General features: G+C 42.4%; 1 protein-coding gene across 2 annotated transcripts; it reads left to right on the forward strand.

Annotated features, from left to right (window-relative positions):
- Positions 1 to 4: 4 nt before the first annotated feature.
- SUPT7L (SPT7 like, STAGA complex gamma subunit) lies at positions 5 to 12,900 on the forward strand. 2 transcript variants are annotated; one of them, XM_027555779.1, is made up of 6 exons: positions 5 to 238; positions 1,054 to 1,154; positions 2,414 to 3,032; positions 6,930 to 7,254; positions 8,131 to 8,368; positions 11,120 to 12,896. In XM_027555779.1, the coding sequence occupies exons 3-6, from the start codon at positions 2,620 to 2,622 to the stop codon at positions 11,380 to 11,382; spliced, it is 1,239 nt and encodes a 412-aa protein (XP_027411580.1). In that variant the 5' UTR covers positions 5 to 238; positions 1,054 to 1,154; positions 2,414 to 2,619; the 3' UTR covers positions 11,383 to 12,896. The 2 variants fall into 2 exon arrangements, with proteins under 2 accessions (XP_027411580.1, XP_027411581.1); XM_027555780.1 differs by lacking the exon at positions 1,054 to 1,154 and having other exon boundaries at positions 11,120 to 12,900.
- Positions 12,901 to 13,127: the final 227 nt, after the last annotated feature.

Below are 13,127 nucleotides of genomic sequence, written 5' to 3' on the forward strand. Positions count from 1 at the left end.
AGAAGACGCGCTTCCGGCAGCCTTGAACCGCTGGTCAACACACCAGCCTTCCGGACCTGATACGACCTGGTATCTCAGGCCTCTCGGAGCCCATCAGCCGCCCAGTTCAGTACCTGCGAAGTGGCAGTCCATAGTGGAGCCTCCTTGCCTCGGTCCAGGTCCACATTTCCCTGTGTCTGGGCTGCCCCAGCATTAGACGACCCCAGGACACTGTGATTGGCGCCCGAGTCCGCTGATGGTGAGGGAGGAGCCCTGGTAGCGATGTTGGCATTGCTCTGCTTGATGCCTGTCCTTCCTGCTCCTTTGGGTCAAGTTAGGGGAGAGGGCGATTTTTGTTGTCACTTGGTTCATTCATGTATTCGTTCCTTCTTTTATTCTTTCTGAAACCAATTGAGGCAGCATAGTGTAGTTGTTAAGAGTGCACACCCTGGATCCTGACCATCTCGATCTTCCCTCTCAGCTGTTTCCGACATTAGGCAAGACAGAAGGCCTCAGCTTCCACGTCTGAAAAGTGGGGTAATAATAGTATCTACTTTAAAAAAAAAAAAAAAAAGATACCTACTTATAGAAAGGTTGGGAAAATTGAATTGACAGTAGAGGCAAAGCCTGGCATGTAGTAGGCACTCAAATCTTAGACACCAAGATCACAGCTGTGAGAGACAGATGGAAGAATAAAATTGAAACAAGTACTAGTTTAAATACAGGTATAAATGCTGTGATGGAAACATAGAAAGTGATGTGAGACTTAACAAGGGGAGATGTGTTGGGGAGGTGATAGGGTGGTGACTTAAATCATACTTAAGGATGAATACAAGTCTTCCAGGGATGTGGCAGGTAGCAAGGCATTGCCTGCAGAGATCATGTCATTAAGCTGTGGAAATGCATGGCATTTGCAACCAGAGAAGTCTGGTACTGTTGGAACTAAGATGGTCACTTTCTTCAGGAAGTTCCTCCTTTGTGTTTTCTCACTGAACTTGGTCTGTGTCTCTAGTAGAACAGCACTGACCACACACTTTAATGTTGAAACATTCATGTTTTTCTCCCTCACCTCAGGGTAAGGACCTTGAATTAGTCTTTATATCCTCACATGACACTTGGCATTTGATAAAAATTCATTGAATTTGAAGAGACATATGGGAAATGAATCTGGAAAGGTGAGTTGAAGCTGGATTGTAATTGGTGTTGAATGGTAAATCAAAAAAATTTGACTGACGTTTTTCCAGTAGTCAGTGGGAAGTCATTAGGTTTAAGTTTAAAATATTAAGTCTAGCCTCACTACAGAGGCTTACTTGGTAGCTCAGCTGTGGTAAAGAATCAGCCTGCAGTGCAGGAGACAAGGGTTCAATTCCTGGGTTGGGAAGATCCCCTGGCCAAGGGATAGGGTACTCCAGTATTCTTGGGCTTCCCTGGTGGCTCAGTTGGTAAAGAATTTGCCTGCCGTGTGGGAGACCTGTGTTCGATCCCTGGGTTGGGAAGATCCTGTGGAGGAGGGCATGGCAACCCACTCTGGTATTCTTGCCTGGAGAATCCCAAGAACAGAGGAGCCTGGCAGGCTGCAGTGCATGGGGTCACAAATAATTGGACACAACTGAGCAATTAAGCACAGCATCACTGTAGAGAGTAGATTTGATACAAGGAGAGACTAAAGGAAGGGATATTATTTAAGAGATAGCAGATATCTGAGATTCTTCCCTATGAATGTCAGAAGTTGAATGCATAAGACTGTTTAGGATAGTGGTTCATAAATTTTTCCACCAGGATTAGTTAAAGGTTCCCATGTTTGGCATGTATGCATGCATGCTATGTTGCTTCAGTAGTGTCTGACTCTTTGCGACCCTTTGGACTGTAGCCCCTCAGGCTCTTCTGTCCATGGGATTCTTCAGGCAAGAATACTGGAGTGGGTTGCCATTTCCTTCTCCAGGGGATCTTCCTGACCCAGGAATTGAGCCCATGTCTCTTACTCCTGCATCGGCAGGCAGGTTCTTTACCCCTAGTGCACCTGGGAAGCGTTCACAGACTAATAACCACCTCAGGAATTCCCTGGCAGTCCAGTGGTTAGGACTTGGCACTGAGATCCCACAGGCTGCATGGCACAGCAAAAAAAAGAAAAGAAGAAGAACCTTTTCCTATCTTTAACTCTACTCCTTTTTCTCCTGCGGATCCAGGGGAGATGTGTCAAGATACTCTGAGAAATATTCCATGTCTCATTTAAGTGTCTTGCCTTGCAAATCATTCAGGATTGGTAATAAGTTAGTGGGGTGAGTTGGAAAATATGGACACTATAGAGCCTAACATACTCTTGCAGCTATTAGTCTACTAAAAACCCAAACTCTACCTTGTGGTTCAGTCCGGTAGGAATTGTCACAGTGTATGAGTGTGATATTAACAGTTATATTTCTCTTAATTTCTTCAGGAAGAACGTCCTTGGTCCAACAGTGTTGCTGACACTGACTTTTTCTAAGTGGTCTTGAACTGCCTAGTTTTTATGTCAATACCTGGCTAGACCTCGTATTCTTCACTACGGAAGCCCTTAACCTGCAGTTGCTAGAGATTTTAAAACACTGCCTTTAGGATAACCATCCACATTTAACTTGGGAGCTCTTCCTTTGTAATTCCAAAATGTTGAGATACTGGGGAGAGATACCAATCTCGTCAAGCCAGACCAACAGAAGTTCTTTTGACTTGCTCCCTCGAGAGTTCCGACTGGTAGAAGTCCATGACCCGCCTCTGCACCAACCCTCAGCCAACAAGCCCAAGCCCCCCACTATGCTGGACATCCCCTCAGAGCCCTGCAGCCTCACCATCCACACCATTCAGCTGATCCAGCACAACCGACGTCTGCGTAACCTCATTGCCACGGCACAGGCCCAGAATCAGCAACAGACAGAAGGTGTAAAGACTGAAGAGACTGAACCTCTTCCGTCCTGCCCTGGGTCACCTCCTCTTCCTGATGATCTCCTTCCTTTAGATTGTAAGAATCCAAGTGCACCATTCCAGGTCTGGCACAGTGACCCAGAGAGTGACTTTTATCGGTAAGACAAGGCTTTGCTATATGTTACTTTTCTTCCCAACACCCTGTTAAGCATGTCACCACATTTCCAGGAGGAAACTTAAGATGAGAGTAAATGACTGGGCCAAAGTTGCTCAGGTAATTAGTGGAAAGTTTAAGAGTTGAACCATGTTCTTCCAAATCCAGAGTCTGTATTTTTTTATTTTCTGGTGCAACAAATATTTCTTGAGTACCTAATATATGCCAAGCACTTTACTAGGAGCAAAGTACTACACTGGTTTGTAAAAGAGGCCATGGTCTTATAGTCCTCCAAATCTAGTTTTTCTTGTTAATTAAAAGATATACTGTGGGTTTAGCTCATTGTCCTCAAGATGAGATTTATGGACTTATTCTCTTACTATTAGGAATCCACGAGTTCTATACAAGAATTTTTTAACGGTGTATTTTCATTTTGATAACACAGTTCAAGAAATAATAGTATAACAATGTTCCTGATCCTCGCTGCCCAAAATCTGATCCGAGATCAGCAACATCAACATCACTTGGGAGGTTGTTAGAAATGCAGAGTGTCAGACTCACCCAGACCTCCGGAGTCAGAATTTTCATTTTAACAAGATCTCCAGAGATTCATTGGAGAAGGCAATGGCAACCCACTCCAGTACTCTTGCCTGGAAAATCCCATGGATGGAGGGGCCTAGTGGGCTGCAGTCCATGGGGTCGCTAGAAGTCGGACACGACTGAGCGACTTCACTTTATTTTTTCACTTTCATGCATTGGAGAAGGAAATGGCAACCCACTCCAGTGTTCTTGCCTGGAGAATCCCAGGGACAGGGGAGCCTGGTAGGCTGCCGTCTATGGGGTCGCACAGAGTCGGACATGACTGAAGCGACTTAGCAGCAGCAGCAGCCAGAGATTCACACGTAAATTTCAATTTGAGAAGCCTTGCTGCATATCCTCTGATTGCCTTAAAAGCTAGTGCTACTACTGGATTTCAGTATGAAAGTTTGCATTTGATGCCAAATAAGTACTTTTGTCTTTTCATTTTGAAATTTGTCAGACCTACAGAAAAGTTTAAATAATAGGATGACAAAAACCCAAATACCCTTCACCTGGATTCAACAATTGTTAATATTTTAGTACATTTACTTTCTCTCACATATGTATAAGTGTGCATACACACATTTACTCACAAATATACAAACATTTATGTATACATATATACATACACACACGGTTTTTTTGCCAAATCTTTTAGAGTTGTAGATATCACAGTATTTCACCCCTAAATTATTCACCTTAGCCTAAAAATAAGGAAATTTCCTACATAATCCCAATAACCAGTATTACATCAAAGTAAGTGAACACAAATTAAGTACTATCATTTAATACATCTGTATTCGGATTTTTCCAATTGTCCCCAAAATATCCTTTATTAGGTATATTTTTCCCCAGTCTTGGACCTAATAAAGACCATGTATTCCTTTTCATTGTTATACCTCTTTAGTGTCTTTTTTTTTTTTTTTGAGGTATAGTTGATTTACAATATTAGTTTCAGGTGTACAACACTGTAATTCAATATTTGTATAGATTATACTCCTTTTAAAGTTATTATAAAATATTGGCTGTATTTCCTGTGCTGTACAATATATTCCTGTAGCTTATTTATTTTATACATAGTAGCTTGTACCTCTTAATCTACCCCATCTTGCCCCATCCTTCCCTCTCCTCACTGTTAACCACTAGTGTGTTCCCAATATCTATGAGTCTACTTCTTTTGTTGTATTCACTAGTTTGTTTTAGATTCTATGTATAAATGATATACAGTATTTGTCTTTCTCTGCTTTAGTGTCTTTTAAGCTAGAATAGCTTTCCCCTTTTATAATACATGATATTAATCTTTTTTAAGAGTTCAGGTCATTTGTTCCAAATCAGACTGGATTTGCTGATTATTTTCTTAAGATAAGATTCAGATTAAATGTTTGGTAAAAATGCTTCATAACTAATTGTGTTGTACGTCACTTACTGCATCTGCCTGTTGATGATGATAGTTGCTACTATTTTAATTGTCCCAAACTAATGAAAAAAGAAGAGAAATAGACTTATGTAAGGTTTGCAGTTGGCCCAGATTAAGGCAAGATGATGTCATGGTGTGTTGTCTAAGTTTCGAAGACACTGGAATAGTGAAAAAGGGAATGAGAAATGTGTCATCACATTCTTGGCACATATTGGTATAGATGTGCCCAACTTAAGAATACTTACTCTGTAACACTCAGTACCAGCTTTACATTTTGAGAGCAATTTAGCTTTTACAAAATAATACTGTCCCTCATATTAAATTGATGCTATTATTTAGAATTTGTAGTTTTGTGTCAGTTTTCTAATTTTAATTATTAGGAAGATTCTGTGAACATCAGAAGTTTACACATAGTTTATTTTATATATATTTAAGAGACTGTTACAAAAATATTTTGCATCAGGTATGGGGCTGCAGGAAGAATTATTTTCCTTTAAAATGGGTCCACATATTAAGTAAAACAGTACTGATTTAGCTCTGTTTATTAGGCACTTCTGAAGTCTTTAGCTTTTGGTCCAGAGAAACTGGTCATGGGAAATGATGATATAAACAGTAAATGAAAAATTACTTGACAGTTGGTTTTCTTATTTTCCAATTATTAGGTGAATTGCAGTAGTTGCTGCTGAGCAGATAATAGCAGCGTGGGTGAATAGCTCCTCAGGAACTCTGTTCAGCAATCACAGGGTGACAAATGCAAAGTGTGTGCAGGGAAGAGTCATTTTCTGTACCCTCTTTTATTTTTATCTATTTACTTCCTTTGTCAGGGGAAGGCAGAAGATAGGAAATTTCAGGAGAACAGGTAAATTATTAGGAGCTCATTAAAAGTTACTTTAAGGAAATCAGACAACTTTTGAAGTTTTTGTTTTGTTTTAGAAAGATAGGATTTTTGCCACAATGATTAGGTGTAAAAATGAGTATCATGAAGAACACAGGATCTAGAGTCAGAAGCTCTATATTACAAAAACATTTGGCAAATCACCCCCTCTGAACTTCAGTTTCTTCACCTGCCAGATAGGAATAATAATATGGACCCCTACCAATTTCACAGCATAAAGTAGGATAAAAATGCTTTGTAAGTGATTGTTGTTGTTCAGTCTCTCAGTCCTGTCTGACTCTTTGCGACCCACCCTGCAGCAAGCCATGCTTCCCTGTCCTTCACTATCTCCCGAAGTTTGCTCAAACTTATGTCCATTGAGTTGGTAATGCCATCCAACATCTCATCCTCTGTCGCTTGTAAGCAATATATGTTTTAAACTGCTTTTAAAAATTGAATTGCTTTCCTATTTTACAAACGGTTTGTTGCAGTTAAATTCTAGAGGTCCATATATTGCCCAGCATGTGAGGAACCTATGCTATGCTGAAAATGTGCACCACTGTGCTCTTAAAATTAATCAGATCCTAAAAGTGAAGTCGCTCAGTCGTGCCTGACTCTTTGTGACCCCATGGACAGTAGTCTGCATCAAGCTCCTCCATCCATGGGATTTTCCAGGCAAGAGTACTGGAGTGGGTTGCCATTTCCTTCTCCATAAAAGTGATCAAAATCACACAATTGATACCAGAAGATGGGAACTTACTTTTCAGTAGATACCCTTTTATACTGTTTACTATAAACACATATCACCTATGCAAGCTTTATGTAATTGGAACTGCTCAGGGATATGACTGTGGGTCCTTGAGACATGCCCTGAAATGGCAGCAAGGTAAAACTGGACTATATAACCTGCCTGAAATTCTCCTGGAAAACTGAGCCAGACATTTGATTAGGATTGTAAACCGCCTAGGAAGACACGACAGGTCACCCCTTTGCAAGAGAACCAATGACACTCATCGTGTCTCCACTTTCAGGGGGAAAGGGGAGCCTGTGACTGAACTCAGCTGGCACTCCTGCCGACAGCTCCTCTACCAGGCAGTGGCCACAATCCTGGCCCACACGGGCTTTGAGTGTGCTAACGAGAGCGTCCTGGAGACCCTGACTGATGTGGCCCACGAGTACTGCCTCAAGTTCACCAAGCTGCTGCGCTTTGCTGTGGATCGAGAATCCCGGCTGGGGCAGACTCCTTTCCCCGATGTGATGGAGCAGGTGTTCCATGAAGTGGGCATCGGCAGCGTGCTCTCCCTCCAGAAATTCTGGCAGCACCGCATCAAGGACTATCACAGTTACATGCTGCAGGTGAGAGGATCCCGAGGAGGGGTGCACAAGGATATGTGATCTAGGGGTGTTCAGCAGGATCCCTAACACTTGGCCTAGGGTGCAGAGCACAGGGCCTGGAATAGAGTGAACTTAACTTGACTTGCCTCTTGGCCCCGGCTGTGACCCACACTGACCTGGCCAGACCCAGGGTTCTTCTTCAGTCAGTGAAATTATAGCATGTGGCTAGCCTGCTTTTATTCAACACATATTTGTGGAGTGCCTATTGTGGAATTCAGCAGTTTAATAGGACAAGTTCCTTGAGCTTGCATTCTTGTTGAGAGAGAGACAAAAACAGGTAATCAAAATCATTTCAGATGGCGTTAAGTGCTATGAACCAGGAGCAAAACAGTGAGATGACACTGCCCTCAAAGATAGTGTGGGATGGGGGAGACAGCGTTTTTGGTTAAAACCAGAACTATCTAATCTCTTCCACCCTTGTGGCCTTAGGCATTTTGTTCACTGTTCTGGTTTCCCCAAATCTGAAATATAAGAAATTCATAACACCCAGTCGGCTTTGCTAAGTGATCCAGATGTCCTACAGTGTTCATTAGCCACCTGTTGTATTTATGTCAAATGTTAGTTTTTATAGCCAAAAATGTCACCTTTGTCCCAGTTCTGATATAATACATTTAAATATTTTACCTTTATGTACCTTTTAATTAATCACATACATGTTCTCTGCCAAACAAGTTTTCTTTACATGTCCCTGTCATCTATGAATTTCAAACTCAAATTCTTCCCATTAGCAGTGATGCTTTATTCATATTCATATTCTGTTTCCACCAGATGCCACAAGCTGACTATCCAACTTGCTTTTAACATTCCTTTGGAAAATTGACTCTTGCTTGCCAACAGATTAGTAAGCAGCTCTCTGAAGAGTATGAGAGGATCGTCAATCCTGAGAAGGCCACAGAGGACACGAAGCCTGTCAAGATCAAGGAGGAACCTGTGAGCGACATCACCTTCCCTGTCAGTGAAGAACTGGAGGCCGACCTTGCTTCTGGAGACCAGTCGCTGCCCATGGGAGTCCTCGGCACTCAGACCGAGCGCTTCCCATCTAACCTGGAAGTCGAGGCTTCACCACAGGCTTCAAGTAAGAGAGAACAACCTACCCATCTTGATTCTGGGAGATGTGCCAGCCTCAGTACTTCTTGCATTTTAGACTCAAAGGCTGGAGATGAAAGAGCAAAAGTAGGGATGGGCAGGGGAATGGAAAGTCTAAAAAGAAGCATAGTGTCACTGATCTAGAGATACAAACATTCTCGTCCTAATTAGTGAAGAGGGAACTAGCACAGCTTTACAGACATTCTTTGAAATTATTCCTAGTTAGGATGTACATGCAATGTTACTCTCTTCAGTTCAGTTCAGTCGCTGAGTTGTGTCCTCCTCTTTGCAACCTCATGGACTGCAGCACAACAGGCTTCCCTGTCTGTCACCAACTCCCAGAGCTTGCTCAGACTCATGTCCATTGAGTCAGTGATGCCGTCCAACCATCTCATCCTCTGTCATCCCCTTTTCCTGCTGCCCTCAATCTTTCCCAGCATCAGGGTCTTTTCCAGTGAGTCCATTCTTCACATCAGGTGGCCAAAGTATTGGAGTTTCAGCATCAGTCCTTCCAATGAATATTCAGGACTGATTTCTTTTAGGATGGACTGGTTGGATCTCCTTGAAGTCCAAGGGAATCTCAAGAGCCTTCTCCAGTACCACAGTTCAAAAGCATCAATTCTTCGGCACTCAGCTTTCTTCACAGTCCAACTCTCACATCTCTGCATGACTACTGGAAAAACCATAGCTTTGACTAGACGGACCTTTGTTGGCAAAGTAATGTCTTTGCTTCTTAATATGCCATCTAGGTTGGTCATAACTTTCCTTTCAAGGAGTAAATGTCTTTTAATTTCATGGCTGCAATCACCATCTGCAGTGATTTTGGAGCCCAAAAAAATAAGGTCTGACACTATTTCCCCTATTTGCCCATCTATTTGCCATAAAGTGATGGGACCAGATACCATGATCTTAGTTTTCTGAATGTTGAGTTTTAAGCCAACTTTTTCACTCTGTTTCACTTTCATCAAGAGGCTGTTCTTCTTCCCTTTCTGCCATAAGGGTGGTGTCATCTGTGTATCTGAGGTAATTGATATTTCTCCAAGCCATCCTGATTCCAGCTTGTGCTTCATACAGCCAGACATTTCTCATATACTCTGCATGTAAGTTAAATAAGCAGGGTGACAATATACAACCCTGACATACTCCTTTCCCAATTTGGAACCAGTCTGTTGTTCCATGTCCAGTTCTAACTATTGCTTCCTGACCTGCATACAGATTTCTCAGGAGGCAGGTCAGGTAGTCTGGTATTCCCATCTCTAAGAATTTTCCACAGTTTGTGTGATCCACACAGTCAAAGGCTTTGGTGTAGTCAATAAAGCAGAAATTGATGTTTTTCTGGAACTCTCTTGTTTTTTCAGTGATCCAACAGATGTTGGCAATTTGAACTCTGGTTCCTCTTCCTTTTCTAAATCTAGCTTGAACAACTGGAAGTTCATGGTTCACGTACTGTTGAAGCCTGGCTTGGAGATTTTTTAGCATTACTTTGCTAGCGTGTAAGATGACTGCAATTGTACAGCAGTTTGAGCATTCTTTGGCATTGCCTTTCTTTGGGATTGGAATGAAAACTGACCTTTTCCAGTCTTGTGGCTACTGCTGAGTTTTCCAAATTTGCTGTTACTCTCTTGATGACAGTTAATTCAGCCGACCCAGCTAGGTGGACAGATGGCCTCCTGTTCTCTGTATTCTGGTCTTTCCTGATGCTTGTGCTGAGTTAATTAAGGCAACTTCCAGACAGGTGGAGTAATGTTAATTGCTCAAGGATGTTTGAATAGTTGGGGTTCCTTGGTCAGAGTAGTACCAACAAGTTGAACCTGAAAGGGATTAAAATAGGGCAACTCAATTATAGGCAGCTGGCTGCTTCTTCCAGATAGACTCTGTGATTCCCTTTAGAACCCGATGGCTCAATGGTCCCTAAGTCAGAAGGACTGCAAATAATGCTAGACGCTCAGTTCTTTACAGTTTATTTATTTATTTATTGGCTGTGCCATGCAGCATGTGGGATTTTAGTTCCCCGATCAGGGACCAAACCTGAGCCCCCTGCAGTGGAAGTCTTAACCACTGGACTTCTAGGGAAGTCCCAGTTCTTTAGAAATATAAATTATGTCATCAGTGAAGTAATGAGGCAAACAGCCAGTCCTTCAGTGTGGCCTAAACAGAATTAGGCCACATTTTCAAAGTACTGGGCAGAGAGCCTTTCACTATGGGAGATGTAATAACCACAGAACAGCATTGCTAGAAGACACAGAGGCAGGAGAACCAGAAAGAAATTCTTGCAGACATAGGGGTCATGTCTCTTTTCAGCAGTCTGAGAACTGCTGCCACCATTTTGTAGTGATCACTAACTTTTCATAATGTGAGAGAGAACCAGGGACCCAAACACAAGGCAGAAAAACAAGACAGCCGCGTAAAAGGACAGGCAAATGTAACACTTGCCCAAGAACCCATGGTTGTGCCTGCCTTTGAACCATGAATATTTCCACCTGCGTAGCTTTACTTTCCCTGGTTTAGGGGAAATGGAGATGGATGAGGTGAGGTAAAGGAAGGGGAGGTAGTGGAAAAGAAGATATTTTGAGTTGGTAACTTTTTGAGCAGAGAATAACAATATATTCTCTAGGCAAGTAGAGAATCAGAATGAAAACTGAGCTCAAAGGCCATCAGCCAGCCCTGGGTGGTGTATGCCACCTGCTTTGTTCCAGCCTTTCTTGCTGCTAGTTAGTTCTGTGTTCTTTTCCATTCCCAGGTACAGAGGTAAATGCTTCCCCTCTTTGGAACTTGGCCCACGTGAAAATGGAGCCTCAAGAGAGTGAAGAAGGCAACGTTTCTGGGCACGGCGTGCTGGGCAGCGATGTGTTCGAGGAGCCAATGTCAGGCATGAGTGAAGCTGGAATCCCCCAAAGCCCTGATGACTCAGACAGCAGCTACGGCTCCCACTCCACTGACAGCCTCATGGGCTCCTCCCCTGTTTTCAACCAGCGCTGCAAAAAGAGGATGAGGAAAATATAAAAGGCAAAGAGGGAGACCTCTTCAGACTTAGAAGACCCAACAGAAACTCTGATGGATTCTAATTTGTTTCCACAAATAATGATTGAACTCTTAAAACACAACGGGTTTTCCTGGTATCAGTGGAGCTGGATTTAACCAAATAAGTCTACTTTTACCTTTTGCATCTAGTTTTTGTTGTTTTCCACAACCAAGCCACCTTTCACAGATATCACACCGGGATGGTGATCCAGAGACCAAAACAGTGTCCCTGACTTGTCTTTACCATGTGACAAGTGACTTAGCTTCTCTCAAGCTGTTTCTCTTGCACAACCAAGAAGAATCACACTGGGTCTGGCCTACACTGCAGGGATATTATGAAGATGAAGATGTTATTAAGCTTCACAGCTGTGCTTGAACAGACTCACATATATGCTGATATCAGATGTCAATTTTTTTCTTTTAACTTGCTTCATTTTTGGTTCAAGTCATTGGGAATCCAATGGAAATAGCTAAACATTGCACAGCTTATCTATCAGTAGTCTTTTTTTTTCTGTTTCTGCTGCCCACAGAATCTCCTGTGAAATCACAGCAGTCTGTGAACAGCCTTTTTGCTTATCCAAATAGCCCTCTCCCATCTCAACCATATATTTTTCTTCTTCCTTCTCTAGACTTAGTCCATGTATTCCAATCCTCTTTATTTCCAGTCAGATTTTTTTTTTTTTAACATTGGGTTGGCCAAAAAAGTTCATTCAGGCTTTTCCATATGCTATAGAAAAACCCAAACGAACTTTTTGGGCAACCCAGTATTTTCAGCATGTACATTTTTCAGTAGCTCTTTTCATTTTCTCCTTTTTGAATGATGAAACTAACTGATGGCTCATCAGAGTCTGCCCGCAATGCAGGAGACCCGGTTCGATCCCTGGGTCAGGAAGATCCCCTGGAGAAGGGAAGGGCAACCTGCACCAATATTCTTGCCTGGAAAATCCCATGGACAGAGGAGACTGGCGGGCTACAGTCCGTGGGGTTGCAAAAAGCTGGGACACGACTGAGCGACTAACACTTCCACTTTGTGAATGAAGCAAACAGGACCTGTCCGTAGACAGACTTGTGCCTGTTTCATTTGTTGCGTCTGCTTGGCCATCAGAGGACAGTGGTCCATTCCTTTACCAGAATTCTACATCTGCACATTGTACTTCTACTGGATGGGCAGCCTCTAAAAGGCTAACAATATGCACCATTCTGCTTTACATCATGTCCTGAACAGATTGACTGCTGTTACTCATCCATCGCAGTATCTGCCCTACTTGGCATCTGATAGTGTCAATCATTATTTATTAAATACTTGATGTAGCACTGGAATAATCAGGAGTAATTAGCAAATGTGTGCAAGTTAAGTACTGCTGAAGTTTGGTTTGGGGGTGCAGAATACAAGTCTTGTGAAATTTAGAGCACTCTTTTAGTAGACTAGAAATCAAGGCCCATATCACTGAGTGCCTTCAATGTCTCAGGTATTGGGAATAAATACGAATACAACAGCAACAAAATAAGGTTATGATTTAAACTGTTGCCAAAGCATTTATAAGTTTGCTAATTGGACATCCTTGGCATGTTTAAACCTTTCCTGTTCCAGGTTTAGTTTTATTTCCCCTTATTTGCTTCCTTTGTGGCTCAGCTGGTAAAGAATCCGCGTGCAATGCGGGAGACCTGGGTTCGATCCCTGGGTTGGGAGGATCCCCTGGAGAAGGGAAAGGCTACCCACTCCAGTA

This window comes from Bos indicus x Bos taurus, chromosome 11, assembly GCF_003369695.1.
Source record: "Bos indicus x Bos taurus breed Angus x Brahman F1 hybrid chromosome 11, Bos_hybrid_MaternalHap_v2.0, whole genome shotgun sequence".
NCBI classification, from domain to species: Eukaryota; Metazoa; Chordata; class Mammalia; order Artiodactyla; family Bovidae; genus Bos; species Bos indicus x Bos taurus.